Below are 15,268 nucleotides of genomic sequence, written 5' to 3' on the forward strand. Positions count from 1 at the left end.
CAGGTGCTAAAGGTTTGCCTGGTGTCCCCGGCCAAGAGGGATTTCACGGTCTGCCCGGAGACCCCAGCAATGAAAAGGGTTACAGAGGAGATCCAGGGGCACAAGGGCTGCCGGGAATCAAAGGCATGCCAGGAGTATCTGGAAAAAGAGGAATTAGTGGATTTGATGGAATGCCAGGCCCCAAGGTGAGCAGAGTCATGCTGAGCATTTATGATGAGAAGCCACAAGCCAATCCACCACATTTGCATTCTTACATGTTTAAAAAGCAGAAACACTCAAAAATCCGATAATTTGTGGGAACAGACTACAATTATCAGCTTTCAACAGTTTTCCTCCAGCTGATAATCCCAATACAAACACTGGGCTCCAGAGACTCTAGATCAAGATGCATCAGTATGTAGGTGTTATCTCAAGTGCAACATGTTAACATTTGTTATGTTCTCTTTGTTTTATAGGGAACTAAAGGAAGCCCTGGTGCTTATGGTGCTTCTGGGGAAAAGGGCAGGAAAGGAATCAAAGGTAGTGCTTCACATTTGTACTGAGGAAGACAGAGTACTGGAATTATTGGAATTTACAATATTTTCACAGGTGAGAAAGGCCCACGAATAGATCTTCCAGGAAGGGCTGGGTTCCAAGGCGAGCTCGGTTTGCCAGGAGATCCAGGTAACAACTGTGATTTTGCAACTTTTATGCACAGTCATGCTCAAAAAATTACAAGTATAATCTTTACTCATACGTTTATAGGTCAAAAGGGACTTACAGGGGAAGTAGGAGAAAGGGGTACACCTGGTTTTGATGGAATTCAAGGAAAAACAGGAATCTCGGGTGATCCAGGAACATCAGGATTTGCAGGTAAGAGACGTCTCTCTCATAAAAGTTGAACTTGTCAGAGCATAATTATGTTGAATCTTTATTGAACCTGACTAATTCAAACCCATACAAACATTTATTGCCTGTTGCAGGTGTAGATGGGCAGAAAGGAAATCCTGGTAACCAAGGTCAAAAGGGTTTTCTTGGTATTCCTGGAACTGATGGACATCCAGGCTTTCCTGGTTTCCCAGGAAACAGAGGTAGCATGAATGATACATTTTCCTTCTTTGAACTATATGATATATGTTTTTATTTCATGTACTAAAAATTCAATTGCACACAGGTTTCCCTGGCTTGAAGGGTCTTTATGGGCTGCACGGATTGAAGGGACAGAAGGGTCTTCAGGGACCAGCAGGTATATTTAAACCATTTCAATCTAAAATAATTCACCTTTTTGTATAAATACTGTATGTAGCGGATTTAATCTTTTAGAATAAAAATAATCACTTAACGCCGTTTCCATTTGTAAATTTTCAGGCCTGGAGATCGTAGGACCAACAGGAGATCCAGGGAACAAAGGGCTGAAAGGAGATGGTGGAGAACCCAACAATCAGCGTGGCGTTCCTGGATCACTTGGTCTAAAGGGCTTCCAAGGACCTCTTGGTTAGATTACTTTTAATGATCACTGCTGTTATTTTTGTTTTATCCTCAGAGATGGAAAAGCGGATTGGAATGGGACATTTTTGTAAGGTGGCTTAATCCTGTTACGACTATACTAACTTGCTCAGGTGACCCTGGTGACCCCGGTCCCCCAGGACCCCGTGGTTTAGCAGGAATAGATGCTTCCCCCGGTGGACCAGGATACATTGGGGATCATGGATTTGTTGGCCCCAAAGGTTACGAAGGTGAGAAGTTTACTCCATGAAGTAAATAAAAATGGAATTATCCCCTGCTGACTGTTAAGAATTTAAAGGTTTACATGTTATTCCATCAGCTTCAGATTAGCATTAAGATGTGCTGGTAAAGTTCAGGTGTTCTGACGTCAGAAATGGCAAAAAGAGAGAAATGAGCAGGACTAGATGATGTGACACCTCCCTGCCTGACACGTCTCTTACATGAAGGCAGTAGTTTGGTTTTTTTGTTTGCCGAAAAACTTCTTTGCTTCCATTTTCATCCTGTATCAATGTGTCAAACAGCTGCCTGTTCTCGGTGGTGAATTTCACCTTTGATTGTGATGACAGCATTACAATTTTCAGAGGGTCCTCTTTCGGCTTATTAATAGCTGTTTTATCTGGGACAGACAGCAGCGTCTCCATTTTTATAAATCTGAGTAGAAAGAGAAACTTAATGTTTTTAAGAACACATATCGAGCCAGTGTCCTATATCTTTGTACTGTTCTCTCATGACTAAAGCCCGGAGTATTATTATTTCATAAAGCAAAGCCACAGAGCTTTGAAACAAATAGAACCAACATTTCAAAAAGCCACACAAAGCAATTTGTCTTCGGGATCTTGTCCATAAAATTACATTTTCTCTAAGGTTTCCCTGGAAACAGAGGACATCCTGGTGCGGATGGTGTCCTTGGGTATAAAGGTGTACAAGGAAATGATGGATTACCTGGAGCTGGTGGTTGGAAAGGTTTGAAGGGAACTCAAGGTACATTTGGATACAGGGGCCCAGACGGTGTGCCTGGGAAGAAAGGTAAGCATCTGAACAAATGGCACCTCCCAACATGATTCTTTAGTGGTTTCATTCAAATGCAAATGTCTGCTTTGATTTTTTTCTGTAGGAGTGAAAGGAGAACAAGGGTTGATGGGTGTTCCGGGTGTGACTGGTGTGCAGGGGCAACGAGGTCCCACCGGTCCAAAAGGAAACAGTGGAGCTACAGGTGAATGATCTTTCACCACCACCCTCAGTCAGCACTTCTTTTTTTCTAATTATTCCATCATCTTGTACTCCAGGATTTCAAGGACCTCCAGGAAATAAGGGGGCTGCCCCACTTCCCCCCAAATTACCAGGAGAAAGAGGTCCTCAAGGGCCACAGGGTACTCCAGGACCGCATGGGATTAAAGGGCCAATAGGGCCACAAGGCTTCCCTGGAGATGCAGGTTGGTTATTTCCTCTCATACTTGTATCATTTTTTTTTCTAAATAATGAAAAGCTCAATAGCAAAAATCTATTGCACTGTAGGTTTTATGGGACCCAGGGGCCAGAAGGGCATGCCTGGGATTAATGGCAGACCAGGCGTGCCTGGATTCCGTGGAGAAGTTGGACGAATAGGCCATGCAGGTCTGCAAGGCATGGAAGGTACGTCAGATGGAGGACTCTGGATCAGAGGGAGCATCTTTAAAAACAAACCAGTTACTCTAATCCTTAACATTTTTGTGAAAGTCAGCCATGCCTTAATAGTCAAAACATTGAGAAGATTAAGAACTGTATTTGAGGCACAATCGTATGATCATCAATAATTATAGAGAAGGCATTTCGACGAGCCGACTTTATAGTGAGACACCTGTTGCCTATTTACCTGGATGTTTAAATACTTAAAAAAAGACTGAATTCCTCATCCCTCCAAAGGCAACCGTGGGAAGCCTGGTGTGTCCGGTCTGCCTGGCATGCCGGGCCGCAGCGTCAGCGTGGGCTACTTGCTGGTGAAACACAGCCAGGCAGATCAGGTCCCCATGTGTCCAGTGGGCATGGCCAAGCTGTGGAGCGGCTACAGTTTGCTGTACATGGAGGGCCAAGAAAAGGCCCACAACCAGGATCTGGGTGAGTGTGGAGCTCAACGTCTGCCGACATTCCCACGTCCGAGTGCTGACATTGTAATCCAATAAACTGAAGGCATTCCTTTGAGGTCAGGCTTGCTGCAGACGTGGAGATTTGGGACTCGTGTTGTCTAATTAACCGCAGTTGAGGAAGGAGGGAGAAATACTCACAAATTAGAAATAAAATCCAGCTGATAAAATTACTTTTGGTGAAATATTGGGTGATGTGTGAGCAGTCCAACATTAATAACCTGCCCTTTTTTTTAATCTCGTATGTTTTGCTGTGTTCAGGACTGGCGGGCTCCTGCCTCCCACGCTTCAGCACCATGCCCTTCCTGTACTGTAATCCCGGAGACATTTGTTACTATGCCAGCAGAAACGATAAGTCGTACTGGTTGTCTACGACAGCTGCTCTTCCCATGATGCCCGTAGAAGACGATGCGATCAAACCGTACATTAGCCGCTGCTCGGTGTGCGAGGCTCCATCGGTCGCCATTGCGGTGCACAGCCAGGACATCACCATCCCGCAGTGTCCCGCGGGCTGGCGCAGCCTGTGGATCGGTTACTCTTTCCTCATGGTGGGTTCTTCACACCTAGAGTTTAGAAATATCGATGTGGGTCCCAGTCGATGGGTGTTGGGTTGGAATGTGACATGAATGTTTTGGTAGTCAAGAACAGGTTCATAAGTTATACAATAACTTTAGTATTTTTGCAGTGGACTGTAAAAATCCTTTATGAAAGCAGGTCAAATGCTACTCAAAATAAATGAAGATAAATTGGGAATTATGGGATTATGCCATAAAAAAAAAGAAAATTCCAGGTCATTGTTGCACCAGCAAAAGGCTTTAGCTTTGATTCGTCAGTCTGGTTAATAGCTGGAGTGTGGAGTTAATACCTAATTGATATCCTCATCTGTAAATGTTGCGTCCACAGCACACAGCAGCAGGGAATGAAGGTGGAGGGCAGTCCTTATCGTCGCCCGGTTCCTGCCTCGAGGACTTCCGCACGACACCGTTTATCGAGTGTAACGGGGCCAGAGGCACATGCCACTACTTTGCTAACAAGCACAGCTTCTGGCTGACCTCTGTGGATACGTCTTTCCACTCGGAGCCTGCGGCAGAGACGCTCAAAGCGGGCCAGCTCCTGTCACGCATCAGCCGCTGCCAGGTCTGCATGAAGAACCTATGAGAGACTTTCACAGCGACGCCGACACAAAATGGAGCGTTGCATTGACAGCGGGGGAAGTTTCTGTCTATTTACACACTACATTAACAGAAATATGAAGTGACTGCAATACCATGACGTTTTACTGAAACGTCCCACGGAAGAGAAAGTTTCACAATGACGGTTGCTTTATGACAAAAATATGAAATGTTCTGTTAAATGTGGGTTGGTGCTTACCTTTAACTTATTACCTCAGCTATTATACATAATTAACCATACATACAGCTGAACCAAAGATCCCCTTTTACATAGACATTGTGATTATTTTGGGTCCACAACCCAGCTTGAACCCACTAACACTGCCTGCCAGCACAAGCAGAATGTCATTAGAGGTCATGTTAATATTAACAGAATTATCTTTTTGTAAACCACTGCTCATGCAAAACATGCACCTTTTGTCTTCTTTGTTCATTATTCCAACTTGCCTTTAACTCTCTTTTATACATTCACAAAATGCACTGATTGTTTCTGTATTTATAGCTGAGCGAACTTGACCCCTTCAGCCGTTACACACACCTTTACATCACCTTCCTTTACAAATCTACTAATTACTCAGCTGTTCTCAGGCAACAGAGTGGAAGGTAAACAGCTTCGATCAAAGGTTTCCCCGTTGTATCTGCTTATCTGGGTTAAATAAGAGAATTTTACACACTTGAACCAGGTCAAGCGCTTCAGTTGTTTGGAAATACATAGTTTTACTGCCATTTTGTTTCCCTGTAATATGATTGTTGATTTTCTTACCATTATTACTGCATTTGGATGTAAAGATTAAACTGTTTCTGTAATTCCGTCTGTTATTTTAACCTCACCTCTCACTGACAGATGAGACAGGTGGCAAAATAGAAATCTTTATTAGGACAGCACAATGAAAAATCCAATATTAGCTCCTATTTACACTCATTTAACATTTAAACAGCATTAAAAAACCTAGCATTAGTGACATGGAATTTGTGAAAATCAATAAACAGTGCAAAGTTCCTCCCCTCTGATGATCCATGTTTTCAGAGTGAAGCCAATCACATGTCAGAGCATCAAGACATCTCAGTGATTAAATAAACGTGTATATCGTGAGACCACATTTTATGGGATAAAAGTGCAGTTTTGCTCGGTGAAATGCTTCGCAGGACAATGTGATAAAGTGTAAATTTCCCTTCCTTGCAAAGAACCCTGAACGTTGCGTCATCCAAGTTTATCCACAAAAATCAAGGGTGTTTATTGTGTCTGCGTGTGTATGTGCATGTGCATGTATTAAAAAAGTCATTGGCTTGAAAAAATAAGGCGTACCTTCACAGGGTAAATGTTTAACAAGCAGTTAACTGATTGTCGACTTAAAAACAAGCCTGCAACCGGCCGCAGCCTGCATTCACCTCCTAGCAGCAGGACGATCTGCTCCTCTTGTTCCCGCCCCCCCTGCACTCCTCCAGGTCCACCGTTGGAGAAATCTGGATCTCGTTTCTCTTCCTCAGGATGAAGGGCAGCACCAGGTTGAACAAGGCTTCAAACAAAGCATCCACGTTGTAGCCCGTCTTGGCACTCGTCTCGAAGCACATCTTGTCTGCGGGCAGGCTGCTCTTCTCATCCAGGCCCTTGTAGCGTAATATTCGCTCATAAAAAGCCTTCGCGTCTTCAGGGGAAACCTGCTTGTGCAGCATCAAGCCAGAAAGAGAGGCGGGGGATGCAGGGGGGGTTGGGCATGCAGAGAAGACCTGTGGCTCGGTGCTCTCCAGAGTCCCCTCGGCTCGGGTCCCAGATGCCGCGTCTGAATCCTGCAGCTGCTGGGCTTTGGGATCTGTGAGATCAGCTTTGTTGCCCACAACGGCGTAAATGCAGTCGTCGTTGGCGGTGTCGGTGAGAGAGAGGAAACGCTCCTCCAGCTCGGCTAGACTCTGCCAGTTGGTGACGTCATAGATGAAGATGACGGCGGCCGCGCCTCGACAGTACATGGAGCCCAGTCCGTGGAACTGCTCTCGCCCTGGAGAGAGAATGGGAATTATGAGGCTTTCGTGAAAGGACGCACTGTGTGTGACTGCACAAGAGGGCATAAGGGGTGAACCAGCTGCAAACGTAGGCCCCCAGCACTAATCATGAGTGAGGAAAAGAGACAGAGCTCTTTGAGGCCGTCAGCTGGGAGTTCTTATGTAAACAGCCATTTATATAAGTTAATATCTAAGTTTAATAAGGTTAACCCTTGTTAATGCTACGCGCCTGTGCTGACATAATAGGAGCTCCCTGTAAGAGTTTAAAGTCACTTTTTTACTCATTAAACTTAATGAGGTCTTACCAGCTGTGATTACTTTGGCTTGTGTATCAAGATGAACTAAATCGGTTTACAAATGAGAAACTACAATCTTTTATGGCACCATGTATGAACACACCGTTTCAAGTCCAGATAACACATCTGTGTCAACGTGCAACACAGTGACACCCGCCTGAGACTTGATAAGCAACAACAAAGTGTCAGACATGATCAAGATCCGGACTGGAGGTGGTTCGCCATTTTAGCGCCATCTGCAGAGGCGCAAATGCCCCTCGAAACAAGTGCATCCTGCTGAAGAGTTTTTAGATTCTAGAATTTCACCAAGCAACTCAGTGCTTATTTTAACTTTTTAATGGTTTTACAGGGAATCCAAAGTATATACAAATTCTTATAAACATAAGAATATTTAAGGATTATGGGGCAGAGGCAGTTACGATGACTACATGACAATGACAACTAAGTTCATTCGACCTCTGAAACAGCGTCAGTTACATATATATTCAGCTTGGAAAACTCAATAGATACCAGATGAAGTGAATGGTCAGGCTCTCTTGTACTTTGGGAAAGCACATTTGTTGCTTAAGGACTGCGGGGTTAAAAGCAGTCAGTGAACTCTTCCCGTCACAGCTTTATCACATGACCCATAAGAGGAAGAGGGCATGCTGCATTTGTGGGGTTTGCAAATGTATTTTTCTGGGTGGGAATAACCTCATCTGCCAGGGAAAACTGTTGCCTCCGAGATGTTGAAAGAGCATTTGAACTTTCAGTCAGTTGGGAATGACTAAATAAACCGAATGCATGGCCGAGGTCATGGAGTCAGGGAACACAGACAGGAAATGGCTCATTGGTGGCAGGGTTTGCCTTATCTCTGTGGCCCAATAACTCCACTTTTGGTGAATGTGTGTTTGCCTAAGAGGATTGTTCTGTAATTCCGGTTTACACAATGCTGGAGTGTACAATGCACATATTCACCGATACTACCTGGAATTTGGAATGTTGTAACACCGTCTGATTTTAAAAATGTCATTATTATTACTACTTTGATGGCTTTTTTAAAACTGCTGGGACTGAGAACAGAAAGTTGATTCTACACTAGAATAACTCATGTGTGAAGCTGCTATTTCCAGAGCTGGTCTAACTGATTTAGATCAGTGGTGCTGTGAGTCCTCCAGCAGGGCTACAATGGATCTGACTAGTTGGGAGCTCTCCAGTATTGGGCAACAAACCACCAGTCACAGGACTGCTTAAGGTTAACACATCACCAACTTGGTATGGATTAACAGAAAATTGAAAGGGTTCTTACTTTATGTTCCATGTTTCAATTTGCAGATTTTGTTTATTGTCATGAAAATACATCCGTGAGCTCAGATTTAACATTACCTAAATCATTCACTTGTAAGAATATCACCACCGCATTTTAAATTAACGTTTAGCATACTGCATTCTACAAAATAAGGATAATTTTTACATTAGTTACCCATAGCAACAAATATTAATGGCTCTAAACACAAAGGACAACTTTAATGTATTTTGTTACACATAGGTGCGTTCTGAAGGTTCTTTAGATTATCTTGGAGAACAAAGTTGTTAAATGTATTAATCTGAACGAATTTTAACTTTGTGTGGGATTGCTGTTGGTTAATTAGACTCGGAACTAAGCAGCACCGAGGCGGTGCAGCCTGCGGGCCCCTGGCCCCGCGGTCACATGTCACTGATGCGTCGCTGCTGCGTGGTCACGCGTCATCAGACCAGCAAATTCTCCCAACAAACACAAATTAAAGCATTGAAATTAAAGCGTGAGAAGTTTCGAGTGTAGTACTACCTGCTGTGTCCCATATGGAGATGTTGTAAGGGCCCCACTGCTTCATGTAAAAGGCCCCTCCAACGGTGCTGACGGTTTCCTTGAATTTCCTCTCCATGTACCTGTGGAGCAGCGATGTCTTCCCCACGTTCATGTCTCCCAGCAGGACCACCTTGACGTCGGGTTTCTTCATCTTCGACACCTCGGGCATGATGACGATGAAGATGATGATGATGACGCTGGGTCGAGTCGCTCAACAAAAGAGCTTTTTGTTTGATCTCCGCACAAAAAATGATCCAGTTTAGCTGGTGGGAAATATTACACAGAAAATTTCGAGAGGCACCATTGTTAATGAAAGTTAATTTGTAACATCGCAACAAAGCAGCGTTTAGTCAACCTCGGTGTGTGATTTGTCTGTCTGAACTTCGCAGAAGTAATCCAGATTAAACAGGAAGTGGGTGTGCAACTTCCTGGGTGTTTACACCCTCCGCGATGTCTTCCAGGTTCTCTACGCGTCTGAACAATTTTACCGTTAATTCGATTTACGATTTCTAGAGGGTAAAAATAACAAAGTCAATCGAAGTAATTGTAAATTGTTAAGATTAAGGTCAAAGAAAATTGTGATTGGATTGTGAACATGTAATTAAAGAACTGCGAACGGTATTCATCCATTCCGTAGATCTGTATCTAGTTTTGAGACTTTAGCTGGAAGCGTTATTTTTAGCCTCCCGTTTTGTCTTGTTTCTTGATGGGGTTTTTTTTAGGTGTTGTACAAATACATACTACAATGTTAACAGATGTATCTGATTTTAGCTCCTGTTAAACAAAACTCTGGGTTGACTTTGAGCCATGTGAAAGAAGGTTGGGTTTTATCACATGTTTCTTTTTGAAGTCTTTTTAAAAAGTTAATTTATGCACAAACCATTCAGGTAACCCTCGTAATGCCTTCCTGGTCGCCCCACACCTTGTTTCCTCTGGGTATCCCGCCTGGTATGACATCTATTATTGACAGCATTTAGTGTAAACTGACATTCAATTTTGTCTTTAATCTTACTTCAGGTTAACCAATTTCTCCCTGTGTTTTTACCCCCATTATTTCCCGACCGTTTGATGAATGAGAAACATATAAAATTTACTTTGAGGTTCCAGGACATGGTTATGTTACATAAATAACATTTTAATACAGATTTATATTAGTCCAAACAATGGTGATGGTCTAATTTGAAAAAAAATCTGATTATATTGATTCAAAAAATACCTAGAAACAAGCAACACTAAGGGCCCATTTACTCCGCATAAAAACGGAAAACCTAACTCTATCCTGTCTTTGAAAGGTTTCAACAAAATCATTATTCAATGTTTCAGTGTTTTCACTGATAAATTTCTGATTTTAGTAGAAATGGTAGCAATATCATTCCCAAAGATTAATAGATCAATAAACTGCCATCAAATCTATAGATTGCTCAACAAACATCAATCCTGTCTTATATACAACCTTCCAAGACCCTTTTCCCATATTCACTAAAATTGTTATCATTTTGGCCAAATGAGAGGCCATTCCAATCACAAATTCATCTTTTGACCTGAAATTTATGGTTGGTAAACTTCGTGTAGGTCTCATGTTTGAACAGAAATAAGCAACACAAAGAGCAGTGAGTATCGACATAACAACAAGATCTCTTAGAAATGTAGAGAGCATCTTGTACTGATAAAGTCTTATTGGCAGAGTATTCTAGTGTAAATGATGAACTTCTGATTCCAAATCATAACTGCCATGCTAATCTAAAGGCTATTGTTCACAAAACGTTTTACATTATATATAAACTGCATTTTAAATTTACATGCTGAACCTGGAGCAGCATTTGAACGTAACCTAATTTTCGGGTCATTATATGGACAGCGGATTTATTCTAGATGAACAAATTATCTATGTAGTCAAATCCTAAACTGTATATAAACTCTTTCACTTATTATTAATAATGTTTGTGTTGTTTTTTTAGTCTATCACAGTCTGTAATTTTCTGGTATGGCCAGGGAAGACGTATACAGCGGCCATCAAACAAGGTGCAGTTCAGTGCTAGAGTTTCGGATTTTTCGCGGAGCCAGTCAATGCATCACACGCCTTTACTTCCTGTTGTGCAGCGCGCTGGCTTCGGCTGCCTGATGACAAGGCTCATTTATGCCCTGATTTCACTGCAGAAACGCAGTTCCAGTTTAGGTAAGGACTGTGTAATCGAGCAGCTTCATGCGACAGCAGCTATAGTTAGGTTAAATAGCGAATGACATGCCGCAACAGCTGCAGTTGTTCGCACTTTGCGTTACCGCGGTAGCATTGTCGCTCGTCGCCACACTGGTCGGTCTGAATGAGAAAGGTAAAGTCAAAGAAATGTGAAGCTTGACGATTTTTTTTTACAATGGCTGTTTGTTTGTGGAGTTTAGCTTAGCTTTTGGCCTACTGCGGCGTGTTGATGTGTCCCCCTTTTCATCGGGGAGTTGGCAGGACAGCGTATGTACACGGTGGCGCCCAGGACCCCGCAGACACCTGCGGGCTCTTGCGTGGGCGGAGCCGCAGCAGAAAGACAGCAGACGTCTGCTGACGACGTCAAGGCATAAACACAGACGGCGAGGCTTTAGCCAGCCTGAAATGTCCTCACATTTAAGTATGGAAATGATTTGCACCTTGGAAGCCTCGATGGAGCCACTCACAAAGCATCCCAAGCGGCCTCAATAGGTAGTTTTTGGTTGTCGGTTGTTTTTTTGTTTTTTGTTTTTTTACTGTAGCTCAGACATCCCGGATCCAGAGAGGAGTCCATCATAATCCATCTCCGTTCAACTCCGAGCTTAAACTGACAGCTATGCAAGCGAACACGACAAGAGGCTTCCTGTGGTCTGACGTGGAGACGCGGACCTTGCTGAACATCTGGGGCGATCAGGACATCCAGGCGGCTCTGGATGGAAACTTCCGTAACAGCTTCGTGTACCGCGACATTTCACGGAGGCTGGGGGCCATGGGCTTCGAGAGGACTCCTGAACAATGCAGGGTGCGGATCAAAAGCCTCAAAAGGCAGTTCTTGTTGACAAAGGAGGGCAATCTGAGGAATAACGGGCAGTATCACAAGATTTTTAAGTTCTACGACACTATGGAGAGGATTTTAAGCAACCGACCAGCGATTGACCCCCAGGAGTTCATAGACGGCGGGGCAGGAGGGGAGGAGGCCGGGGACGGCATGGAGGAGGATGGAGAGGATGCTCCGGATGTTTACAATGAGAGCAAAGGAGAGTGTCCCTATCCTGCAGAGACTGAAGTCAAGTTGGAATACCCCACTGTTCCCATCCCTATTCCTGTTAAGGTGACCGTGGGCAATAACAGTAAGTGCACACACTTCTCTGTGTAAAATGATAAAACATGGCTCAAGCACATCATCTCAATAACATGTCTCATTCTGTCTCACTCTCCACTTCAGGCCCTTCCGTTAGACCACACAACAGCTGCCAGTCAGCCAATAATCTGTCAGCCAAGACGATTAAAAGGACACGGAAGCGGAGAACTAACTTCCCCATGGAAAAACTAATGGAGCAATTCCTGGACCAGAGCGCACAAGCTGAGGAGAATTTCTATCGCGTGGAAGAGCAGCGCCTGCAGGCAGAAGACCGTCGCAGAGAGGCCGAGCACACGCGAGAGCTGCACATGCTTCAGATGCTCGGCCAGATGTTCTCCAGCATCTCCTCTGTCAGATCGGCAGGCACCCCTTCTAAAATGGCGTCTCCCCCAGTCTACTACGGAGCCTCCCCTTCATGTACGCGGGGACAGTCTGGTCAAGTCCGTTGCCCCTCACCCCAAAAAGACTGTTTTGCCCATCAAAGTCAGCTCTTGAACCCGGATCCCCACCCTTTAGGTATTAGCTTCGGTGTTGTGTTTGAAGCCTGGAGGTGATGGTGTGAAGGAATTACTCAAACACTGGAAGTTAAAGCTCAATCAGATGATATGTAAAATCTCACTGGCTCCATTAATCTTAAACTTCTAATCAAGTTTGTTGGCATTGCCTTCACACCCCACATCTAAAAGGCTTTGAACTCTCTCTACAGTGTTGGATCGTTACTACAGCTTGGGTTCAGCGTCACACAGAGGCATGGAGGGGGATATTCTGTCACTGATAAAAAACATAGTTCCTCCACTGACATCCAAAAAGCACAAGGGACAAGATGGGCGTATTGGAATCATTGGAGGGTGCCAAGAGTACGTAATATTGTATCATCCAACTGTTTTCTACTGATGCTGCCGTGTGGGATATTTGATCCGATTCTCTTATGCGTGTTTTCAACAGCTATACTGGAGCGCCGTATTTTGCTGCCATCTCCGCACTAAAAGTGGTGAGAATCATGACACTTTCTCAGGTTAACCTCATCTGAAGTGAGCTGTTTTTCCAGTAAATCTAGCTTTGCACAGTGCCGTTATGTCTTCCTTGTCTCCAGGGTGCTGACTTGTCTCATGTGTTCTGCACCAAAGATGCTGCACCTGTTATCAAATCATACAGCCCAGAGCTCATCGTCCACCCAGTTCTGTGAGTAACACTTGACTGAACTTTTAGAAACACCCTATTGGAAAGAAAAACACTACTGGAATTCATTGGGGGGAATCATATAACCTGCTTACCTTCCTCACTTTTTAATGTAGTTAAAGGGGTAAGTATACCATTTTAACTAGACTGGGACATTCCATATCTTTTGTGTCTCTGTGTGTCTCCCAATTAAGGGACAGTCCTAATGCATTGGAAGAGATAGAAAAATGGCTCCCGAGACTTCATGGCCTTGTAGTGGGACCAGGCCTTGGGAGAGAAGCTGCCTTACTGAAAACTGCTAAGGCATGTGGAATATATTCTCTCTCTGGGAACTTCCAGCTGCTCAGCAATAACTATGAAAATGAGCTGAATGGGATTTTCAACAACTGTGAAATTGTAGTAATCAATGATTGTGGCCTCCTTGGGACTAAATGATAAAAACCTCCACTCAATTTCCATGAAAGGATTTATTCTTTTGTAAAAGCCATGCTTTAATAATAAAACAAAGCAAGTTCAGAGTTTGCACATAACTCAGATTGTACTATATTTTTGAGAGAAAAACTCACATGAAAACAATATAACTGTGCGTAAATCTTTTTATTTGAAGATGATTTTAATTTTCATGCTCTTTCTGGATTGTGTTCATTTCTCTCTCGTATAGGAAGTGATCGAGAAGACTAAAGTGAGGGAGATCCCTATCGTCATCGATGCAGTAAGCTGCGCTCCATGGAAATTCATTTGCAACGTTAACCAACATCCTGACCGCGTGTCATTTTATTTCCAACAGGACGGATTGTGGCTGGTTTCACAGCAACCATCTGTCATCCAGGGCTACCAGAAAGGAATCCTTACACCAAACTTCATGGAGTTCACCAGACTCTACGAGTCACTGGTGTGTTTCTCAGAAGAGTTGAAGCTCAGTCAGAATTCAGACATAATTTCATGTGTTCAGGTAACATCTTCTCTGTTTGGCTAACTCAGCACCACGAACCCATGGACAACACTGACCATAAACGCAACGTCATGCAACTCAGTGTGGCAATGGGCAACATCACCCTGGTGCTGAAGGGAGAGCAGGATTTGATCTCTGATGGCAGCAAGGGTTTGTATCACACAAGGTTTCACGCCATTTCTGACTTTTTCCAAACCAAAACTGGATTTTGAGACTTCAGAGCTCATCGCTGGCTCTGTTCTGGTGTGATCTCATGTTTTCAGTGATGGTGTGTAGTGTTGAAGGCAGTGGGAGAAGATGTGGTGGACAGGGTGACCTTCTGTCTGGATCTCTGGGAGTTTTGGCACACTGGGCTCATTCTGCCTCCACAGCTGGAACACTGAGAAGGTAAATATTGAGTTCCAGGGAAAGCATAAAGCACAGAAAATGTTCGGAATCCAAAGCTGTAGGTGAAAGTTGCAGACCAATACAGAATGGACACTAAAATTTAATTATGTCTCTTTTTTTTTTATTTCTCCAGTATGAATCCATCAGTGGTTGCAGCATTTGGGGCCTGTGCTCTTACCAGGCAGTGCAACAGTCAAGCATTTCAGCACCACGGCCGGTCCACCACAACATCGGACATGATCCAGGAGATTGGACCCGCCTTCAAAAAGCTGTTTGAAAGCTGAGAAACTGCTAATAGTTATTCAAGCAGTACTTACATTAAATTGCATTCTCTCTATTAATATACAGTGAGTGGGGTAGCAAATGAAATTAAGCTGTATTTAAATGAGTGTTGCAGTGTGACCATAATGCTGCACGGGTGACTGATTTATTTAAGGTGTGTTGAATATACCTTGTGAGAAAACCAAAGTCTTGTGTCTTGTGTCTCGTTTGTCATTATGAATACATTTGAAA

The 15,268-nt window shown here is 43.6% G+C and overlaps 3 protein-coding genes across 4 annotated transcripts in view; 2 read left to right on the plus strand and 1 right to left on the minus strand.

Moving 5' to 3' along the window:
- Positions 1-5,584, plus strand: part of col4a2 (collagen, type IV, alpha 2) — a 40,716-nt gene extending 35,132 nt beyond the window's left edge. For both annotated transcript variants that reach the window (XM_057041366.1, XM_057041374.1), the window contains exons 34-48: positions 4-185; positions 456-519; positions 589-663; positions 745-852; positions 963-1,070; positions 1,154-1,225; positions 1,348-1,473; positions 1,599-1,715; positions 2,350-2,511; positions 2,600-2,698; positions 2,772-2,918; positions 3,001-3,117; positions 3,388-3,579; positions 3,867-4,153; positions 4,509-5,584. In XM_057041366.1, the coding sequence (XP_056897346.1) occupies positions 4-185; positions 456-519; positions 589-663; positions 745-852; positions 963-1,070; positions 1,154-1,225; positions 1,348-1,473; positions 1,599-1,715; positions 2,350-2,511; positions 2,600-2,698; positions 2,772-2,918; positions 3,001-3,117; positions 3,388-3,579; positions 3,867-4,153; positions 4,509-4,763 (2,111 nt within the window). In that variant the 3' untranslated portion in view covers positions 4,764-5,584. The remainder of the gene's footprint in view (positions 1-3; positions 186-455; positions 520-588; positions 664-744; positions 853-962; positions 1,071-1,153; positions 1,226-1,347; positions 1,474-1,598; positions 1,716-2,349; positions 2,512-2,599; positions 2,699-2,771; positions 2,919-3,000; positions 3,118-3,387; positions 3,580-3,866; positions 4,154-4,508) is intronic.
- Positions 5,585-5,631: 47 nt separating this feature from the next.
- rab20 (RAB20, member RAS oncogene family) lies at positions 5,632-9,299 on the minus strand. The gene is made up of 2 exons (XM_057041427.1): positions 8,879-9,299; positions 5,632-6,771 (listed from the first exon to the last, which is right to left on the minus strand). Exons 1-2 carry the CDS (start codon positions 9,066-9,068, stop codon positions 6,170-6,172), a joined length of 792 nt encoding a protein of 263 aa, XP_056897407.1. The 5' UTR covers positions 9,069-9,299; the 3' UTR covers positions 5,632-6,169.
- Positions 9,300-10,979: 1,680 nt separating this feature from the next.
- naxd (NAD(P)HX dehydratase) lies at positions 10,980-15,223 on the plus strand. The gene is made up of 11 exons (XM_057041391.1): positions 10,980-12,226; positions 12,322-12,753; positions 12,944-13,094; positions 13,183-13,228; positions 13,331-13,419; positions 13,611-13,723; positions 14,082-14,128; positions 14,204-14,308; positions 14,398-14,518; positions 14,632-14,755; positions 14,889-15,223. The coding sequence occupies exons 1-11, from the start codon at positions 11,713-11,715 to the stop codon at positions 15,037-15,039; spliced, it is 1,893 nt and encodes a 630-aa protein (XP_056897371.1). The 5' UTR covers positions 10,980-11,712; the 3' UTR covers positions 15,040-15,223.
- The last annotated feature ends 45 nt before the right edge of the window (positions 15,224-15,268 follow it).

Source organism: Takifugu flavidus, chromosome 1 (assembly GCF_003711565.1).
Source record: "Takifugu flavidus isolate HTHZ2018 chromosome 1, ASM371156v2, whole genome shotgun sequence".
NCBI lineage: Eukaryota > Metazoa > Chordata > Actinopteri > Tetraodontiformes > Tetraodontidae > Takifugu > Takifugu flavidus.

Excerpts from the sequence above, each read along its gene's own strand:
- rab20 (XM_057041427.1), bottom strand. The coding sequence starts at position 9,068 with ATGCCCGAGGTGTCGAAGATGAAGAAACCCGACGTCAAGGTGGTCCTG. Across the intron at positions 6,772-8,878 it reads CTCCATATGGGACACAGCAG|GGCGAGAGCAGTTCCACGGA; the intron begins GTAGTACTACAC and ends TTCTCTCTCCAG.
- naxd (XM_057041391.1), top strand. The coding sequence starts at position 11,713 with ATGCAAGCGAACACGACAAGAGGCTTCCTGTGGTCTGACGTGGAGACG. Across the intron at positions 12,754-12,943 it reads CCCGGATCCCCACCCTTTAG|TGTTGGATCGTTACTACAGC; the intron begins GTATTAGCTTCG and ends CTCTCTCTACAG. Across the intron at positions 14,309-14,397 it reads CCAGACTCTACGAGTCACTG|CACCACGAACCCATGGACAA; the intron begins GTGTGTTTCTCA and ends TGGCTAACTCAG.